A 21,841-nucleotide genomic window follows, 5' to 3' on the forward strand; every position below is an offset into this window, starting at 1 on the left:
AGTCACAGAAATGAAACAAGAATCATTAAAAACAGGAAAGCAGAAACCTGCAATTACATATCAGGGGTTCCAGTAAAGAAAGACAGCTGAATTATTATTAGTGAGAGAGTCTCTGTAACATGAGAACATAAAGAAAACACTCATTGATATTCTTTCCTTTAGACCTAATAAATTGGCCTCTGCTCCGGTCCTGAACCTTTGACTTGAGATTCTTCGTAATTCAAATAATGAATTCATAATTATTCATAATTATGAACATCTACTATGCACATTTCGATGATATCTTTTCAATTTTCCGTGTTCTACCTAATTGAGAGATGGAATTTGCAGGAAATATCTACCAAGGAACTGCCCAGCCCTGGATATGTTCTCTTGCTCCAATATAAAGGATCCTTTTGTTGTCTGTAGTACTATACAACTAATGCGTATTTATTAAAACTGCTATCTTTGTTAATTTGCCTACTCACCTTATGAGCCACTGAATGAATACACATCACACACACACACACACACACACACACACACACACCCCTAAGGAGTGACTGCCTCCTTATTTTGCTGCTATTATAGCATGTTACAGAGGTTATGTGGCTGAAGATTAGTATATTATGTTCACTGTAAGGAACATTAACCTTTTTTTTTTTTTGAAATGTACTGTTTAGAGTAGAGTAGACGACCACACAATAAAATGGAAAGAACATGGATATCTTATAGTATCATTTGGGTTTGGAGCTGGCTTCATGTGTGTATGACCTGTGCAACCCTGCACTTCTTGAAGTGTTTAGTTTAATAATCTGCTGTTGCCATCTTGAACTTCTTACTAATTTTTTTAAGGGACCATTCATTTTTATTTTGCACTGAGTTCTGCAGATTATGAAGCCAATCCTGCTGGGATCTGAATTATGACTTTATTATTTAATATGTGTAAACTTAGTGCAAGCCTTAATTTCTTTCTCTGTAACAAAGGGGTAACATTCAATTAACAGGCTTGGTGGGAGTATTTGATGAAATATCCTATGTGAAAGTCATGAGCACAGAGCCTGGCACATAGGACATGAAAGAGATATGAAATGAAATGAAGCTGGAACAGTTCTTGCTTTTACATCTAAGGATCTGAGACATACAGGAACCACCATAAATCATAATTAGGTATAGCTGAAATTTAAACTTCAATACTTACAACCCATATATTTGTGGTGCAATTTCTAGTCTGTTCAAGTGCATATAAAGCTCAATATCATGCTTCTTCAGTAGATGATCCTGGATCTGGTTGACTTTGGTAACAATAGCAATTGTTGGCCCTAAATCCTGTGGTCTAGCAAAGGGGATGGGAGTCATCAGTGTTTCTTTCCCCTAAAAACGGAAAAAATAGAACACGTATTATTTCTATATGAAATTAACATATATCTGGACATAATTTCTGAGTACGCTTATCAATGGGTGCTTAAATAAGAACCAACTATTTTAATCATCTTATGACAAATGCTTACACTGTGGAATTATACACCGACTGTCATACAGATGATTGTGCTCATAAAGTTGAGAAGGCCAGGAAATGTCTTCTAAAATACTTCCTATTTGTATTCCCTTGACCACCTTCTCTGGTGACATTATGTATTACAAGATAATTTTGGCTAGAGGTAGTGGTAGGCCCTAGTATATTTCCCTGTGGCCAGTTTGTCTAATCAGCCACAGCACCTAAATGGAATACTCTGATGAAAATATATTTCCTGTGGCATAACACTTAAACGTGAAAAACAGTAAATGAAAACTGTTTTAATGTAAGCTCTTAAAACTATAAAAAAAAGTCAGAAAATAAAGAAAATAAGATATATTTTTAAATGCCCTTTGAGCAATTTAACAGCTGAGCAGAAGAGATTTTAAAACTCTCCAGGCCAAAAATATAGCTGACTTAAAAAAAAAATTTATGTGGGCCATCTACAATTTCTCTACTTGCCATCCCATGTCCCATATTAAGAAAGATGTATCTGTGATTCCTTATAATGCTTTCATGTACACTTCAACTCTCCCCTCAAATCTGATGACTTCCTCGAATATATTATGTCTGAACTTTCTTCTGATGTTATCCTCAATTTCTACCTCTCTCCAAAATTGGGATTTATACCATTACTCTGTGATTGCCTACTACTTATCCTCAGTCTACTTCTCTAGCTCAAATTCCTATTTCTGCTTCACAAATATTGCTTTTTCATAAAGTTCTGGTCTTAGTTTTATTCTCTACTTATATGCAATTCCCTGAGTGACCTCAGTCATATATAGTGCTTTAACCAAAACCCATTTTCCAAAGACTTAATCTGTATCCACAACCTAGAACTCCCTTGAGTGCCTCCCATACATTCAAACATTGGCAAGGACCCTTCAATTGCGAAAAGGACCTCCAATTCAGCAGGCCCACAACTGAGTTCATCATCTTCTGCTCAAAAACATCTTCGCTTTTCCCCCATGCCTATCACAAGCCATCCTCCAATAAGGACACCTAGTTTGCCAATTTTAGCTCCTCATACCCACTCAGGGGCACTCTTTCATGTCTCCTCTTCTATACCCCTTTGTAATAACCTGTTTTGGAGGTCCTAATCATTTCATTTCATTCCTCCTAACTGGTCTCACTGCTCCTAATTTAGTCTACTTTTAAATCCATCTTCTAAAATGCCTGGTAATCTATCTGACACAGATATTAGATTATGCCAAATTGCCTTCCTTAAACATTTTTAATAGCTCCCCACCATTTTCTCTCAGGAGAAAACCCCCAAATTCTTCAGCCAGGTCTGTAAGGCTTTTCGTTACCTGGCTGGCCCCAACTTCCGCTCCTAGAGACCCTGGAGATGCCCTTCCTTACTGAGAATGTCCCTTCCCCAATGTTTCTGCTGAGGAACTCCGAAGTATTTTTAAAATTTCGCTTAAGTGCCACGTCCTATTTCATTATCTTCTTCTGACCTATAACAGTATCCTTTTCTACTTCTTTGCTTCCTAAAGTGTGAGATTTCTAAGAGGAATACCATCTTTTCATTGCTGGACCAGAGTCAAGGGCACAAGACAAAGAAGGTAAAGAAGGTAAAGCATTTGCCCTCATGTCTGGAGGGGAAGGCTACACAGAAAACTACTTAGAATTCCACATAAAAACAGTGACTAATCAGGCAGGTAGAAAGCACAGAGGAGAGGAGGAGCCTGTGTTAGTATAAGGAAAAATTTCCTGAAAGGGGTTCCATCTCTCTTTCCAGGATCACTTCAAGTCTTAAAAAGAAATGCCGTCCTCTGTACTTCCTGCACTGTTTGCCCTTGTGTCTTTAGGTCCAAAGGATAGAAATCCACATTAATTTTTCTGATTCAATTAGTGTGTGTTCATTTATATAAACAGGAGAAAAGGAAATCTCTATGCTGTGGTCATGGATTATAAAAATAATACATCCAAGACACCTTTTTCTGATTTTGTGATATCTAACATTTACTTCAAATTAAAAAAAAAAAAAAGATTTTAATTCTGTTACAAGTTTTTCCTTCTGATATTAAATCGAAATAACTTTTTTTGAGAATTCACGATAATTATAAGATACTATTCACAACTGAAAGGCAGTGTTTACTCTGAAGCCAAATTTCCTTTAAAAACAAGCAACTTAGCATTTATGTATTTTGATTGTAGAGTTTTTCCTTTACTGAATAACCTGTGTGGCTGAATACCACACAGTACTGGGTGGAAGCACTCAGGCCAGACAGGGTTTCTAATAAGCACATGGAAAACAGGCAACTGTATCCAGTCTTCTTTTAAGTGTATACAGATACACACTTATATCTGTAGAGATGCAATATTGGCTTTGGAAAGAACTGATCCTAAATTGTCCTGTTTAAAAATGTTTAACTTAATGCAATCATATATTCAATTTCTAGTTTGAAAAGAATGAATTTTCATTAGATCAACAGCACATGTGGTCCGTTTTTTCAAATGCTTAATAGAGACTCATGTTCTAAGGCTTATATAAACTACAATTTGCAAAAGACTTCCCCTGTGCTCAGAATAGTTACAACCAAATCTCTTAAACTTAAGAAAGTCAAAAGTAATGCTCAAGATTACTTAAGTACTAAACATTAAAATCAAAAGAGAAGCTGGAGTTAATGTAAAATACTTCCTTATAATCAGAATTTCTTATCATAATAAAGAATGCTATTCGCATTTAACAACTGGGGCAGCCACAACTACCAATAAAACTAAAATCTTTTTAACCGTTTATTAAGCAGTACTCAAAATGCATTCTACAGATCAGAGCCAGTCCACAAACTGTTACAGGAATGCAACGAGATAATGATTTTATGCCATATGTAAACCAATGCACTGCTTTCTTCATCAAGAAAGTTTTATTATGAAAAGTATGTCTGGTGTAATAGGCAGCATGCATACTGATATAACTGAATTTTCAAAGGCACTAGAAGAACTGAATGAGGGAATGGTATGTTAATTTCTAGAGCTTCTTTTTTAAAAAGTGATAAAATTATGAAATAGAATAAAAAAAGGAGGATGAATAAGGGATTCACTAGACATGCATTTTAGAAATATATTATTCACTGATATAGGCAAATAAATAACACAAATATTCAGAGGTCACATCTATGTGTTCCTTGATAAAATGAATGTCTTTCTGTTGTTGTATTAGCCATTTTCAGGAACTTAACTTGGTGATATCGACATGAATAGGTAAAACTGAAAAATGGTAACCCTCTTATTTTTATCATTCAGTTTCTTGGATACTGTGAATCAGTTATAAAATACAAAATGACCAGTGTATGAAATAATCATGATGCTTATTTTAAAAGTATTCTGCTCAAAATTTTGATATTCACTTAAGTCTATGACTTCATCAACTCACTCACCAAGAATATAAAGTTATTGATCTAAAACTTAAGGCAGTTCATCATATATGGTGACAGCAAGTTTCATCTCTAATAATCATTACAGAATATATCATGTTCATATATTGCTGAATGAAAATTTTATCACCTAGGCTAGGGGTCAGGAAACCAGCTCTGCAAGGAGCCAGACAGTAAATAATTTAGGCTTGACAGGTCATACAGTCGGTGTTGGCAACTATTCAACTCTGTTATTGTAATGAGCGAGCAGCCACAGACAATAAGTAAACAAACAGGCATAGCTATATCCTAATAAAACTTCTTTTATGGACAGGGAAATTGAATTCCATATTACTTTCATATGTCACAAAATATTATTCTTCTTTTCATATTTTTTTCAGCCAGTTAATACTATAAAAGCCATTTTAAGTCACAAGCTGTACACAAACAGATGGCAGGCCAAATTAGTTTGCAGGTAGTAGTTTGCCCTGATCTATACCAAAAGCATAAAAAGCATTAGTTATCCATTTCATTTTTTAAGAAATGGAATGAAGTGACTGAGTAATACATGATTTCTAAGGAGAATGCAACCAATTATACCAATATAAAAGAAATTGATTATACAGAAAATAATATACTAAAATCTCTTAACAACATCCCTTCCAGAATAATGTAATTTCCCCAATATTATGCAATAACAATGAAAAGACCATAATGATCTCTAAGTTAACATACATGTTTGTTTAAAATGACAGATAATTCAGCAATTTCACATCTTGAGGTATGCCAAGAGAACTGAAACCATGTTCACACAAAAGTTTGTACACAAATGTTCATAGCAAGCAAAAAATGAAAAGAACCCAAATGTCCATCAACTTATGTATGAATAAACACAATGAGGTATATCCAGACAATGAAATGTTATTCAGCCATGAAAAGGAATGAAGTACTGATGCATGGTACAATGAATAAACATTGAAAACACTACACTAAAAGAAAGGAGTCAGTCATGAAAGACCATATATTGTATAATTCATTTATATGAAATTTCCAGAATAAGCAATTACATAGAAATAGAAAGTAGATGAGTGCTATCAGAGACTCTGGGGAGAGGGGAATGGGAAGTGACTGCTGTTGGGTATGGGATTTCTTTGTGGGGTGATGAAAATGTTTTGGAATTAGTTGTGGGGACACTTGTACCACCCTGTGAATATACTAAAACCCACTGAATTGTACACTTTAAAATACTTTAAAAAGGTGAGTGTTAGGGTATGTTATTTATAGCACAGTAAAAACTGTAGTTGAAAAACAGGATAAGAGAGTAAGGATAAATGGTATTGATGCTAAATGTGTAAATTCTATAGTGATACATCAGTAAAATGACCTATTTAATACAGTTTATGCACTTTCATTAAAACTGTATCTACAAACTCACTAGGATAGCAATAGATTGAGCAGAGAAATACACTTATTAGAAATTTATAATAGTTTTTAAGTAAGAATTTATATTGCATGGATATTATATATACATATAAAAGCAGTTTCTTATTCATTTATATAAATTTTTTATATTACCTTTGTATATTTGTCAATATCATCAGAGACACAGTTTAGATTACCAGTTCAATCTCATTCTGAGTATTTTTTATATTTTGTTTTTTTATAGTAATAATAATGGCTTTTATTCTGAGTATATATTACTTACTGAAATTATCTATTCCCTCAAATATACTGAAAAGATTCGTATTATATAATTTACCTTTTGACCATCATGTTCAAAAGTAGAAAACCAAGGTTCGGCAGTTTCCATAAGTTGTGAGAACATGGCACTAAAAATTAGAAAAATAATATAATACTGTTAAACCTTCATTAAAGTAAAGATGATATAAAAAATTTAAATAACAGAAAGTTTTTGTACTTACTAGGCATCATGTTCCAGATACTCGGGGTTCAAGAGAGTTTTCATTTCCTCACTTAAAAAAGCAATACATGCAATCAAAATGTGTAATTTTTAAATGGAAGGAGATTCAGAGGTTGCCTTATTCTATACTCATAAGCCAACTTTTATATAATGTGCAAGTGAAAAAAATTAGCATTTTTTAATAAAAAGAGCAAGTCTATTAACAAATGAAATATTTTCTTTCTATAAAAATCAAAAACAAATTAGCTGTCTTGTCTGTACCGCAATGAGGTAACTATCTAATTATTCCAAATAACAAATACAAATGCGACAATATAGTCCTTGAATGTGCCTGATCTAAAATAAATTGATCGCGTCACAATTTATCACTTATTGTCCAAAACGAAACAAAAAAATATATAGTTACTGGTAAAATATACCATGTTAAAACATTAATTTATTTTCTTTTAATGGCATCTATTTTTACTGTATTTTAACATCAATTAATCAGAGACGGCACCTCTTCCAAATCTATTTTAGTGTTGCTTTTACATTTTAGTGGATTGAAACAGCTAAAGAAGCATGTCTAACTCATTTAAAAGCTATTTTCAATCATCTGTACTTTCACGTGAAGTATATTCTGCATGCATATTTTTTAAAAGATAAAACTGGCTTGAAAACAGTATCCTAATAATAACTTCATCCTTATCATTCTTTAGAGTAACTAAAGCAATGGCAATTAAAATATGGTTACTAATAGTCAGATCCAGTAAACTCAGTATGACTAGAGAGAAAGAAGTTGAAAATACTAATCTATAATAAAGTAAACAAAAGTTAATTTTTTTCAAAGGCCCTAACACATGTTCAGCAAAATAGATGGCTACATTTGATTAATAAAGATTGTATGAACACATGTAATGCTATGTAATTATATTTTATTTTCTGTGTATGGATAGTTAGCCTGTGGAAAATGCCTGACAAAGTTTTACAATCCTGGAGTTTTCTATTCCCAAGATGCTTCCTGGCTGCCTCTGTGGCCCATCAGTTAGAAAATTAATTCTAACAAATATCTTAAGTTAACTACAATTACTGAAGTTATTTGCTGGAAAGAATAAATTAATATATCTCAAAAACATGAGAACTCATTTTTTATTTAGTTATGGAGTGGGGTTCTTTGTGGTACTGTTCTCCGGTTAGGAACTGAATTGAGTAAAACCTGAGGTGGAGAAAGTATCTCACAGATAAGGTTCCCACGCAGCCTGTAGTGAAAGAATGGCTCATTAAGAGGATGAGATATATGAATACTACCAATCTTTAGCACTTTGCCATTACATCAAAAAAATTTTTTTTTTCTTGATCCATTAACTATGTCTTTCTTTGGTACAGATTTAAGATTTGCAAAAACATTTTATGTTTCCAAATTTGCCCCATAGCTGAACTGGGATTACAACTATTAAGTAGAATTATCAATCAGCCACATGAAACACAACCAAATGTTTACAATTTACAAAAGTACCTTTGCTTTAAAAGATTTTGAGGTATAAAAAAAAAAAAAAAGAAGAAGATTAGAGCAGAGTTGAAAAAAACAGATGGGGCCGATATAAAACCTTGCCTTGGTTGTGCAGACTCACTGGCATGAAGAAAAGCTTGGTGGTCACAGTGGAGGATAAAGATTATAGGAGCTAAGAGCTCATGCATGCCCTGAAATACAAGAGCAAGAGAAATGAAAGGGTTAGATGTTTAAAGTCCACAAGTGGACAGAATAAGCTCAGTTAAACACTTTTTCAAATGATCTCTGCCAATCAACATTTCCATATTATATAGAAAAGCATAAAAATGAAAAGCTACAAAAATGAGATTTTATTTACTTTTAGACTTTGATTCCAATTCAACCACAGCACGTATTCTGCTTTAAAACATGGAGAGCAATTCTCTTTTAAATGACACAACAAACAATAAATTGGCATGGTAGACAACCTTGCACCTGTCAGTTGCTTCAAGATCTGTACTCATAAATATGAATTTCATTTATGCAAATTATAATCATGAGCTACAGTGTAAAGATCTGCAGTAAGAAGGGCAACTAAGAACTGTAGACCTAAGGAAATTACATCCAATGTTTTCATTATATAATGGCTCAAAATTAGGATGTCTGTAGATTTAGGAAGCGCTGAAGTCAGCTAGCTGGAAATGTTGGATAATAAAAGAAACAACCTTTAGCAGGTATGAAAGAAAACAAAGTTTTTAAAGTATGATTTTTCAACATGTTTATTCTGAAGATTACCATAAATTTTTTCCTATTTCAACTATAAATTTATTTTAAATTTTAGTGATTTCACCACAATTCTTTTCCTTATATTAGTGTTCACCTGTGAATTACATGAATAGGTATAGAAACAAAAAGGTGTATTAGCTATTAAGTTGTCTTTAAAAAAAAGTATTATAGAATCTATTATTTATCTATTATTATGTGGAAATAAGGTGTTCTACATAGTGAGTTGCCTTGTTAATTGAGATTTTTTTCCCTCTTAAGCATCAAAAAACATATATTAGCAAGTTAAAAATAAATAGCACTACTTTTGCCTCTGAAAGTAAGTAAACTGCCATTTTCCTTCTGCTTAATAACTATGGACGATCTTTTATTTAAAAAGGTAAGACAAAACATCACCTTTACAGGAAATAAAAGTAAAATATGCAAGCAGAGAGAAGAAAAAGGTTTTGCTGGTGGAAGTAGAGAAGATTTCCTGTGTGTGATAGATAGAAGGACAGTCACAGTCTAGTATAGTAGTACTATGCTATTCTTAGGAATCTAGTTGTCTTCACAAAATAATATGAAAGTAAACTCTGTCAGACTTCATTCCCTAGCCTTGAATTAGAAGGACTGAATGACATTTCTACAAAATAATTTATGCTCTATTGACAATTTACTTGTGACAAATGAACCACACATCACTTCAGTCTTTCTAGGTAACCATCTCCTAAACCATGTACTAAACAAACCTTAAAAAGACTGTCTTACAGAAGAACATGGTAGAGAACCAGAAAGAATAAAATTAATTGTTGCTAAGTATGCTTTAAAATCATCATGAAGGGTTTATTCTTCTGGAATAACCTCAATTCATTCCCAAAACCAAGTACCGTAATTTTAATTATCAAACTAATAGCCACTTATTGTAGAAAACTACATAAAAGCAAAAACAAAAAAGAAGGAAAAGAGGAAAAGATGAAGAAAGGGGAGGGAAGGAAGGAGGGGAGAGAGGAGAGAGGGAAGGAGAGAGGGCCAAAAAAACAAAATAAAGGAAAAAAAAAACTATGATACACTGTAATAAACTTTTTTTTTTTTGCCTATTATTGATGATTTCCTTAACATAAAGTACCTAGAAGCAGAATTTCTGTGTAAATGAGTAAAGATATTTGTTAAAGTCTCACAATTATACACAATTAAGCTACTCTTCAAAAACAACTTCCTCACTTTCGAGCATAAAACTCACCATCTCACAAATTCTCACCTATATTTGTAGTGTTTTTAAAAAATCCTGTCAAATTTCACAGTCAAATGGTTGTTTTAACTTATTTAAATGCTAGTGAGAGCACACACAAAAATTGTATTGGCCATTTTTATTTAACGAATTGCCATTTTCTCCTAAGAGTTTCCTTTAGTCTATTGATTTATAATAGTTGTCTAATTCAGGATATTAACCTTTGGTCATTTTTGTTACGTATGCTTTCCCATGTTTACCATTTGTCTCTTAAATCTGGTATTTTATAGTGAAAGTGTATGCTTTAAAATAATAAAATCAATAAATGATCCTTCATAGTTTATTGTTTTGCTTTCATGTCTATAAAGACCTTCTTCATATTGAGATTAGGTAAGTACACAGTTGTCTTTTTTTTTTACAGTTAATTCTTTACTCATCTACTATTTAATTTTGCCCTGAAAAATAAGTATGTATTTTTTTCACTCCAAAAGAGTTAAACTTATTTATTGAACAATCCCCATTCATTGAAAAGCCCATCTTCTTGCAAGAGTTCTGAAATGTCATCTTAACCAATACTGAATACTTAGCTCTCATTTTTTCTCGGCTTGTACTGGTATTCCATTGGTTTGTATATTCTACATAAGAACTTTAATGTACACACAAACACACACAAATAAAGGCTATCTTAGGCTATTTATTGGGATCCTGGGAACTAACAAAAAGGTGTGCTTGCAAAAAATTTTTTAAAAAATAAATTTTAAATAGAACTTTAATATTGTAATGATGAGTTGTAAAATATTCCAAATAAAATATATTTTCCGTTATTTTTCTCAGAATTATCTTGCCTATTTAACTTAATGTTTTCATCCAAACTTACTTCAGTATCATTTAGTAACATAAAATGCTAAACAAAATACAGCGATTTTTATTGGCATTGCATTAAAATCAACTTGAAGAAAACAGATATTTTTAGGACACCAGATTTTCTAATCCAAAAATTTGTAGAACTGAATAATTTTTACTGGGTTTGTTACTACGTTTTTATTGTTGGTGATAGCTAATTTAATAAGAAAGCTCTCCTGTTTAAATACATCCTTCCACTTTCTTAAATGTTCTCTTCCCTCTAGTTTCTGCGACACTCTATTCCAGATTCTCTATTCATCTTCATTTATTTCAACAATTACTAACTACCTATGACATGCTGGGAACACAAAAGTAAATGAAGTGGACAAGCTCATAACCATCATGAAGCTTGCAGTCTAGAGAGCAAGACACAATAATCAAATGAGCACAGAAGTGACTATACAATTATAAACTGTGGTAAGTGATATGTGTGTATACATACATATATATGTATATACATAGATATACATACATATATATGTATATACATAGATATACATACATGCATATTTATAAGCATGTACACACACATGCACAACATAGCTCCTATTAGAAGCTTGGCCATAGAAGGTGCTCGCTACTGAATGAATGAAACATCTCACTCTGAACACAACGGTAAAAGTTAAAACAGAAAAGAGTAACACTAAATCATATTTCAATATTTCACATCAATAAACAGGCATGCTTGCTCTTTGTATAATGGAAATTAAGTTTCCTGGATACCATTTAAGACAATCTTTTACAAATTCAAATTTGAGTTCCAACTAAACTAGAAATATTTTCTTAAATAAACTTGTAAGAAATTGTTGGATTTACTCTCAATTGTAGACTAGTAAAACCTCATTAATAATTATAAGTAGCAAGTATACAGAACTCTTTGAAAGATACGAGAACTATCTAGACAGAATGGTCATAAATTCAACATGCTGTAAATTTCACAAAGAATAATCAAAAATAACATATTGTTAGTATACTTCTTGGTTCCCAAAACATGTATTTTGCTTCCATCTACACTGTCAGCATTTCTGCGTGCTTAAAGCCTTTATCCCTGCTGTATTGTTAGTAGTCACTGCACTCCAAACTCTTGCCATTTGAAAATAAAGGTAACAAAGTTTTCTTCATCAACAGCCTGTAGGCTCACAAAATTGAACCTGTTCTTTTATCTGCCTGTGTTCATTTAGCCCACCAAGCAGTCTTTATTAAAGCAGAGGCATCAGGCAGTCAAAGTTCATTAATACCATTTATATAATCTCTGCAGTTTCAATTAACTCAGCAAGACATTCTACTACATGATAACAGTCTCATTAATTCAATAAAATCCCATAACTATTAACAATATGGTCGATGTTAAACGGGGTGTCACCTAGTACAATATAATAGCTTTAACAGCTTGTGATGAAACGCGAGGTTTTTTCTTAAATTTGATTTGGTTAAATATTCAGTCCTTCTACAGCAAGGTATTATTTCTATGTAAAGAATCTATAGGATTTTAAACATGTGCAGGGAGTAATTAAGTCTTATTAACTGATACCCAGGAGTAAGTTAATACTTTCTTATTCTATAACTGATAGACTTTATTTAAATTATCAAGAATCTGATCTTCCATATTCCTGTTTAGTCTTCCTTACAAATGCAGTGGGCCACATACATCACAAATGATGGAGTGTGCAGTTATGTTTTTGTTCCTTGTCAGTAGGACTTGATTCCATTATTATAAGACTTCCCTAATTGTTTTCTTTCTCTAAAGAAAAAGGTAAAATACAAATGTATCTCGGGATAATTTTACTCTGACTTGATTCCTATCATCAAATCTTTTACTGTGAGGTATTTTAAAATATTTGAAAGAACAGAAGAGACAATGAGCAGATAGGCTTGATAATAAAAGCCAACACAATGAGAGGAAAATGGAAAAACAGAAATAAACCTAGATCATAGATGAAAAGTCTGAGCTACTGAACTGACTAATGCTGCAGAACTATTTTGCACCCCCCAACTTCTTATAATGTGCAATAATAATTAGAGTCCAACATTTTCTGTTATTTACCTCCAAAAAATCCTATACTGATAGATTTATTTTCTCTCAGTCTCCTTATTTTGGTTTCTTTGTTTTTGGTTTTGGGACTTTGTCTATGACTTCTGGATAGCCTATATTGCTTGGAAAGGCCCTCCTACCCTGAAATTATAAAAAATTCTCTTAAATTTTTTCTAATGTTTTTAAGTAATTCTTATTTTTCCATTTATATTTTGGCTCTATCTGAAATTTTTCTCCAATAAAGGTATAACTTAAGCTTTTTTGTCGATGGAGAGCCAAATACGGCAAGTCAGTGAAAACATCTTATCTTATCATATTAAGATCTCATACATAACTGGACCTGTTGTTAGCTTGTTCCACTGATATATTTGTCCAATTCCACACTACTGTCACATTAGTTTAATCACGGAAGATTTACAAAAGTCTTCATATCTCCCTTTGACATTCTTCCCTTCCCTTAAATTCTGTGGCAACTCCAACATACTTAATGACTATAATAATAACCACCACAACTACCAACATGAACTCTTAATAAGAACTATATGTTTTTAACTCTACAAAGTCTATACTATTGTTGCCCTTTTCTTACAGATAAGGAAACCAAAGATTAGAAAAGTTGAGTAAATTGCCTAAGGTTATGTAGATAGTTAATGGTGGAGCTGAGATTCAAATAAAAGGAGTTGAGCCTAGACCCAATATGCTTAATCACCAAGCTATAATATCTCCATCAAAATTACTGTAAAGTTTTTGGCCCTAAATTTGAAATAACTGTGTCCAGTTTTTAGAAAGCATATCTGTTGCTTAGACTATCATTGGGATGATGTATTAACATTTACATATTAACTTGGGAAGAAGTAATATTTTTATTTAATGTCTTCTCATCTAAAAACATGCTATCTCTTTTCTGTTTATTCAAGTCTGGCTTTATATCCTTCAATAACATTTATAGTTTTCTTCATACAGCTTCTGTACTTATATTGTTAAATTCATTTGTAGATATTTTATAGTTTTGGTTTGCATTATGAATGGGATATATTTTTTCCATTTCCCATTCTAAACAGGGGTTTATAATAATTAATTGTAACTAATACAACTATGTAACTAATATAAAGATCTATTATTAATTTTAAAAATAAGATAAAATTAGTTCCCTTGAATAGTCTTTGTACAGAGAAATGGTATTGTTTAAAACAACTGTAATACGATTTGATATATTATTTTTAACTAATCAAATTTATTTCAGATTAAATACATTGCTCTCACCATACAAGTGTATTCTGTTTATATTACACTGAAGTTAGGTAGTCTTCTGTTAGACCTACATCATGACTTTTGATTATTAGAGAATTTATTAATTTAGTTTGAATTCCCACTTAAAATACAATCGAGAAATACATAAAAATATTTTTCTTCATGTATTTTTACTGAAACACAATAGTTTAAGTGAAAACTGAGATACGTCTTCACGTATTAAATATACAATTTACATTTTAATAAAAATAAAACATAATCCAACAATCTTCTCCGCTTTAATAACGGGATGACTCAAGTATCAGGCTCATAAAGAAAATCATATAAACTTCAAAAAAAATACTTAAAGGAACTTTCTGTAGTTATAGTACTGATAAATTTTAAATAGTAATAGGATACTTTATATTTTACATGGCATGTCACATATTTATAAATGCTGTACTTAGAAACAATATTTATACATACAGTTCTGAAAAGTTTTATTACTAGATTGGCTTCAAAGATGTTGTTTATAAACAAACTCCTAAAAGTTGAAAGAAAAGATTGAATGCCTTATAGAAGACAATTTGGTGGAATGTCTTATAATAAGGAAGAAGCATATGTGCTTCAATGAGCTTACTTTTCTCACCATGCAGCTGACAAGCAGCTCTTTGATTGCTTTACTATTATGGTACAACTTTGGATACAATAAAGGCTACATTATTGCTCTATCATTTGTCAAGCTGTATAGAAAATTTTGAGTCAATGGATGCCACCTGTACGATATTTTCATTACCTGTTTATAAAGCAACTGCTCGTTTTCTCTAGCATAACAGAAAAGAACATCTGTAAGAATTTTTCTCACATTTTCTTCCTGGAAAAACTGCATTTCAGGAAACCTGAAAAAAGAAAACACAGGATTGAAAGTGACTAGCACAATTCCAAGAATTACCCTCAAACTCTCATCTCTGAGAGGTGCCAAGGGCTGCTTTAGGTTTTAGTACATGTCTGTATTTGCCGTGCAGCTTATGCCATTGGTGGGACTGATATGTTAAGGAGAAAAGGGTGAGGAGAGGGAAATTATTATATCACTGAGGAAAATGATACCTTCAACATATAAATATTTCAAATATTTTCCATATGCTTAAAGACATTACATTGTGAATATAACCATTTTTAAACAAAATGAATTACAGCCTGTGTATTTGAGGTGGGCAATCACTTTGTTTAGCCTATTTGGTTTTTAGGACTAGAATGTGACCTTGTTAGTACCAACTTTTTGAAGAAATCATTGTCTTTTTAATGCAAATATCAGGATTTAAATTATAACTCATGAGCACACTGTTAGTGTTATCTGATTAAAATGTAGACTGTAAATGGAACAAGTTAGTTGCTTAAATCCTCTCTGGATCCAAAATTCTATCAGTGCTTTGAGGTGAAGTGAAATGGAAAAAGGGTAGACTATTAACTGAAAGGAGCTTAAATAATTATTTCTAAAACAAGAATATACAATTCCAAGAACCCAAAGAGCCAATATACAGCAATGCAATACACAATGAAAATATAAGGGAAGAGAGGATGTCACTAGAACTAAAGTCAAATGGGTTCAATCACAATAGGTTTAAACAAGAACTTTCAGGAGAGGAGGAACATGGAACACCAGTGGGCAAGGTAACCAAATCAGAAGCTATTAAGGCCTAGAGGGCAATGAGTATTCCAGGTGTACAGCACAGTATGGTAATTAGTCATCAGAAAGAAAGGTATTTCCATGAAGTCCTGCCAGTTGGGAGCAGGAAAACAGGACAGAAGAAAAGGTGGGGCAGGTCTGAAAAGAGCTTTATGTTAAATTTACAACTGAGGAAATGCAATAGAGTGACTCTACATTTTTTGAATGGGGACGTAACAAAGGGAATAGTATTTGAGTCCTCTAAGTGGGGATAGGGCTAAAAGAGGAGAGATTACAGAAAGGAGATAAAAGGGCATTACAATGAAACTAAATGGAAAAATTGCAAACCTGAAAAGGAAAGCCTTTGCCCAAATTCATGCTGCAGGAACTGCTAGCTGTGGAACCTTGAATAAATGATTGCCTCCTCTATTAAGTAGGGATAATAAAACTGATCTTGTGATCAAGATGAGATACAGTGAAAACACCAAGAACAGTGACTGGCAAGTAATAGATGTTGAGAAATAGAGGTCATTATTAGTCTTGGAGCATTGTCGGTACTTTATGTGATGAAGATGTGAATTAGGTGGCTTCGGAACTAGAAAATAAGAGGAAGAAACTGAAGAGGAAGAGCGCCTAAAGCAGGAAGGCACCGGGCATTATCGAAACAGAAAAAATACTCCTTAATTAGTCTTTAAGAGAGCAACAATGGCTGTTTCACTCCATATCATAATGGTTTACTGCCTCCTATTTTTGGAGACCTCGGCTGTGTTATGCTTCATTCTGATCCTCTTCTGGCTCACCGTGACTTATTACCTTATCTCTAGTCCAGGCTGGGTTCCTGGGTAAACTATGCTAGTGGCCTCCAAAGTATCTCTTTCTGGTCCTAATTTTTATGCTTATCAGTTCATATGACTTTTGCTTGAAATTCCCTTTGATGTACAAATGTCTCCAGACACAGATATTTGATCTGCTAACAACTCATATATCTGAGCAAGACTACTTCACATCTCTGCATAAATCTCAATGTGATGAATTTCAAGACAGTCCCCACTCAGCCATGGGAGTTTGACTAGGGACAAGTGACCTTGGTTCCTAAAGGATAGAAAAATTAACCTAACGGTAGATTCAGAGTAAGAATAATATATGATAGAAGCCAAAGAAGATCCAGAAAGATATCAAATGCACCGAGGTAGGAAAGAAACACAAAATTTTTTTGAATGACTTATCTAGAACAAAAAGAAGCTGCTAAAGTCCTTAGAAAGTCAAACACCCCCAAATAATCAGGATGAAAGGTAAGTAATTAATAAGACAAATTGCTGAAGAGAAATTTCTTGTGAGAGCTTAGTCACTAAGTTAAAACAAGGATAACCCTTTTGAGAGATAAAACTGTTTCCTCTTCTTCCTCAATAGATGACTTAAATCTAGGCCTATCCTTAAGTAGGCTTCATGCCCCATGATTTACATCAAGTGGCCATTAATGATTTTGTGTGTCTCCTTCCTTAACTATTCTTTGGAAATTTTCTATGCGTACCAGCACAACCAAATTCTGTGTAGTGTTGCAATCTGAATTATGGGATTATGAGAGAAAACACTAAGAACTGCAACATTCACTTTGTAACAAATACCCACGAACTCTATAGCAAGAGTTTAATACTTAACTACTAAAAATGTCAATTATATTACATACCAATTCATAGTTTCATTCAAATGCATACTATCCACTTGCAAGATTAAAAACTAGAGAACTACAGAAATTAAATTGCAGGTAGATAATTTAAATTACTCTCCTTTAGTAAATATCCAATCAACTGAAAATGTGTATTAGGCAGACACAGCGTATCTATGCAATAACATGCAATCGACAATTCTATTCTACAATGCTAGAGCGCCAATTTATGAAGTTTTATGGTACCCTCTTTTTTTTTTTTAAGAAAAGCATGACTTGTTCTCTAAATTCAGATGAGGAATACACTGCATCAAATATGTAAGGCAGAAAGATATAGAAAACTTCTGAAAAAGAAATACATGTTTATGCTATTTCAGAAGTTGGAAAAAAAACTGACATTCAGAGAATTCTAAGCTGAAAGATGATGATGATCCAGTCCAACTTGAAGATGATTCAGTCTAAATGAGAAAGTAACAAGTAAGGACGCTGAAACAGAGATTAAACCTGTCCCAACGTATCTGGGTAGTTAACAGTACTTTCCACTGCTTCACTAAATAGTTATAAATGAGTTAATATATATATGTTTAGGTAAAATTCCATGAGTTTAGTTACACAAAAGAACATAGGTCATAAGGCTGATGACTATATCTGTAAAATAACATATTTCTTATAACAAATACGCGATTGTCATATTCTCAGGCTTCAAAACAGAAAATATACCATCTATAGGAATCAGAAATAAGAGGGAGAAAAGTACAGTGAGTAGCTTTTCTAGGAATAGTAATAATCAGTTTTTAATGATTATATATATATATATATATATTTAGTTAGTTTTTAATTATATATATATATTTATTTATTTATTTTAATGATTATATATATATATATATATATTTATTTATTTATTTATTTTACTCCGTGGCATCTGGTCTTAACTCAGGACAGATAAATTGATTTGAACATCAGTTTAACCCAAAAATCATTGAAAAGGGTAATCTACTTTGGAAATAGTGATAAAAATCACAAACTATAGACCCAAGCTAAATTAAACAACTGTTCAGATTTTGAAAAATCAATAGTGTGACTACATTTTCATGCAAAAAAGAGAAATGGTAGTAACTTCAGTAAAGATGACAGAGAAAAACATTTAGAATTAAAACTTTATTAGTTTATGATTCTTTCAAGCTAAAATATCTGATAGGAAAGTAAAAGATAAAAAAATCACACTGAATAGGACTGAAGAAAATTTTTGTTATTATAAGAATATAAAAGTCCAAGAGAAGTAATTTCTGCATTTGGCCGGAAAATGAAAATAAAGATGGCAAATAGGGACAGTGAAAGTCTAATTGAGAAAAAGCAAAGATAAAATAATACTAAAATATTCCATGATGAAATTTAGACTCATACAGTGTCAGATTTTTACTTGATGAAAAAAAAAAAAAGAAGTCGTATTTTAGTTTTAATTTAGTTGATCAATATTTAAAACATAGCAGTTTCACTCTCAAGATGTGTGAAGGAACTTATATTTAGACAATTTTTACATACTGCAAACTAATACCAACAGATATAAAAGTATGGTGTGTGTCTTTTGTTTTGCATCTTCAAATAAGCCAAAATTCATAGGGAATAGTCTTCATTATAAGGTCAAAAAAGTTGTCTCATTATGGAAAAATTCCAACATTTATAAAAAAGAGATAATAGTAGACTGAACCCCAATATATCCATTACCCAGCTTCATCACCAATCAATTCTTGTCTTATATATTCCTCCCTCAATGCTGCATTTTGAAGTAAATCTGAGACATTACTACATCTATAAATATTGCTGTATCTCTCAAAGATAAGGACTCTTTAAAAACATAACCATAGTACCATTATAATCCTACTACTAATAAAAATAATACATTAAATAAATCAAATATCCAGCCAATTTTCAAATATCTCTAAAATATATTCGGTTTGTTAAAATCAAGATCTAAGAAATGTCTTTTTATTGAAATTTGATGATATATCTCTTAGGACTCTTTTACGTCATAAAATTTTCCTTCCTCTCTTTTTTTTTATAAGAAGCTAAATTGTTTATCCTATAGAAACATCCGACATTCTGAATTTTATTTATTGTTCCTCTATTTTTTTTTTAAATTTACTTAACGCATACCTCCTTCCCATTATTTCCTATAAAGTGGTAGTTAGGGATAGAGCCTTCATTAGATTTAGGTTCGACTTTCAATAAATTCTTCATGGGTGATGTGATGGTTTTAAGACATTTTACAAATTCTTTGGCACTTCTCCCATAAAAGGGTAAGTCTAACTCCCCTCCATTTGAGCATGTGCTGGCCTTAGTGACTAGCTTATCACAGAGAAGACCGTGTAAGTGATGTCTGTCTGGCTCTCCATGTGGACATATCCTTGGAACCAAAGACACCATGCTGCTAAGAGTCAAGCAGCTACATGGGAGGGCCATGTGGAGGTGCTACAGCTCCAGATCCAGAAGATCTCTGCTGAAAGCCATCTTTAACAGCCAGATATATGACTGAACCAACCTCCAGACCCTAATTTTCAATGTGGCCTAGCTAACACAATGTGGAAAAGAGACAAACTGTGCTGCTCAGATCTGCCCAAGTTATAGATTGATTCACCAACAAAATAAATTCTGTTGTTTTAAGCTTTGGGGTAGTTTACAATGCAGCGATAAATAACTGGCACGGTTGGTGTTGTGTATTTCTATCAGAGGCACATATTGTTAGCTTAACTCTCTTTTTGTGAAGCTAGCAACCATCGATAATCATTGCTTTGATGTATTAATTCACTGGAGGTTGTAAAATGGTAAAGCTATAATTTTATCATTTTTTCCTTCCTTTATTGTCTAAAATACACATAGAAAGAAAAATTTCCCTTCATCAATGTTTAGTTATCCTGAAGTACAGATCATCATAATTTAAAAAATTTTGTTGACTTCCATTACCTTTGTTGTTAGCTATTTGTGGACACCTAAGATTTATGAATGAGAGAATGACCACTAATTCTTTCACAAAAGTGGTTTATGACAACTATTCTCTTTCCCTTTGGATATCTTCTCATGTGATTGTAATGTATGGGAATGAATCAGGAGGTGAGGGATGCTCGGAGACAACTAAACACCAGGTTTAGAGTTCAATATCTAGGAATCCAGGTGCCTGATGGAAGTTAACTGGAGAGACATTTGATAAGGCAATGGTCTGTCATAATATAGAGGAAAACCTGGGAAATATCTGGGTTGTCTATAATGAAGAGTTCTGCAGAAAACAAAGAAACAAAACGAATATTTTCTAAGCAAGAAAAGAGTTAAGAAAAGAGTGAAATGATAAAGGGCTTTGTCACTGAATTGTAGTACATAATTAGGTAATTAGAAGTATTAAAACAGACAAAGCATTGAGCCCAGATGAATTACTGAAGATGCAAGTATTCAATAAGATGCCCCAAGGGGAAAAATAAAGCCCTTGGTGAAGGTTTATAATCATGCAGTAGGACAGAGACGCACAGAAGGACTTGAAGGAACAATAACTGATGTTATATCCATTCTTCAAAAACAGAATTTCAAAAGAAGCATTCATACAAAATTTAAAATGAGTTGAAGAAACTCCCTAGAATACTATTAAATACTAAAATAACTATAATACCTTACCCTAGGTTTATTGTTTTATTAAAGAAAAACTAAAAAATCAAGCCGGGAACAATTTGATTTAGAATGAAAGCGGACACACCAGATACTTTTTCTTCCTGTGCTCCCTATTTTGGTTGATGACTTCACCATTCTCCCTGTTCAACCAAATCTGCTTTCTCATCGCTCCAGGCACACAGGTGGAGTTAATTGCCTAGCCTCCTTTTCAGTGAGCTGTGGCCACTGACTCAGTGCTAGCCAATGGAATGAGAGTGGAAGTGAAGTGTGAGCACAAAAGTCATCCCTTCGCCCCAATCAGGGCCCACAGATATTTCCCCTCCCAGCTGGAGAGAATGAAAAAGGTCATCTGGGAGATATGGGAAGCTAGATGTGGACTGTAGTAATTTAAAAAATATACCTGCAAGTTATTTAACACACCTCCCTTCTTTCTTGCATTGCTCACTCTTGG

General features: G+C 32.7%; 1 protein-coding gene across 1 annotated transcript in view; it reads right to left on the reverse strand.

Moving 5' to 3' along the window:
* Positions 1-21,841, reverse strand: part of TBC1D5 (TBC1 domain family member 5) — a 373,122-nt gene that overhangs the window by 189,986 nt on the left and 161,295 nt on the right. The window contains exons 8-12 of the mRNA XM_023527949.1: positions 15,198-15,300; positions 8,370-8,458; positions 6,780-6,830; positions 6,617-6,686; positions 1,181-1,353 (exon numbers count right to left, since the gene is read on the reverse strand). Of these exons, the coding sequence (XP_023383717.1) occupies positions 1,181-1,353; positions 6,617-6,686; positions 6,780-6,830; positions 8,370-8,458; positions 15,198-15,300 (486 nt within the window). The remainder of the gene's footprint in view (positions 1-1,180; positions 1,354-6,616; positions 6,687-6,779; positions 6,831-8,369; positions 8,459-15,197; positions 15,301-21,841) is intronic.

The sequence above is a fragment of the Pteropus vampyrus genome, unplaced genomic scaffold (genome assembly GCF_000151845.1).
Source record: "Pteropus vampyrus isolate Shadow unplaced genomic scaffold, Pvam_2.0 Scaffold1, whole genome shotgun sequence".
In the NCBI taxonomy this organism is placed as follows: domain Eukaryota; kingdom Metazoa; phylum Chordata; class Mammalia; order Chiroptera; family Pteropodidae; genus Pteropus; species Pteropus vampyrus.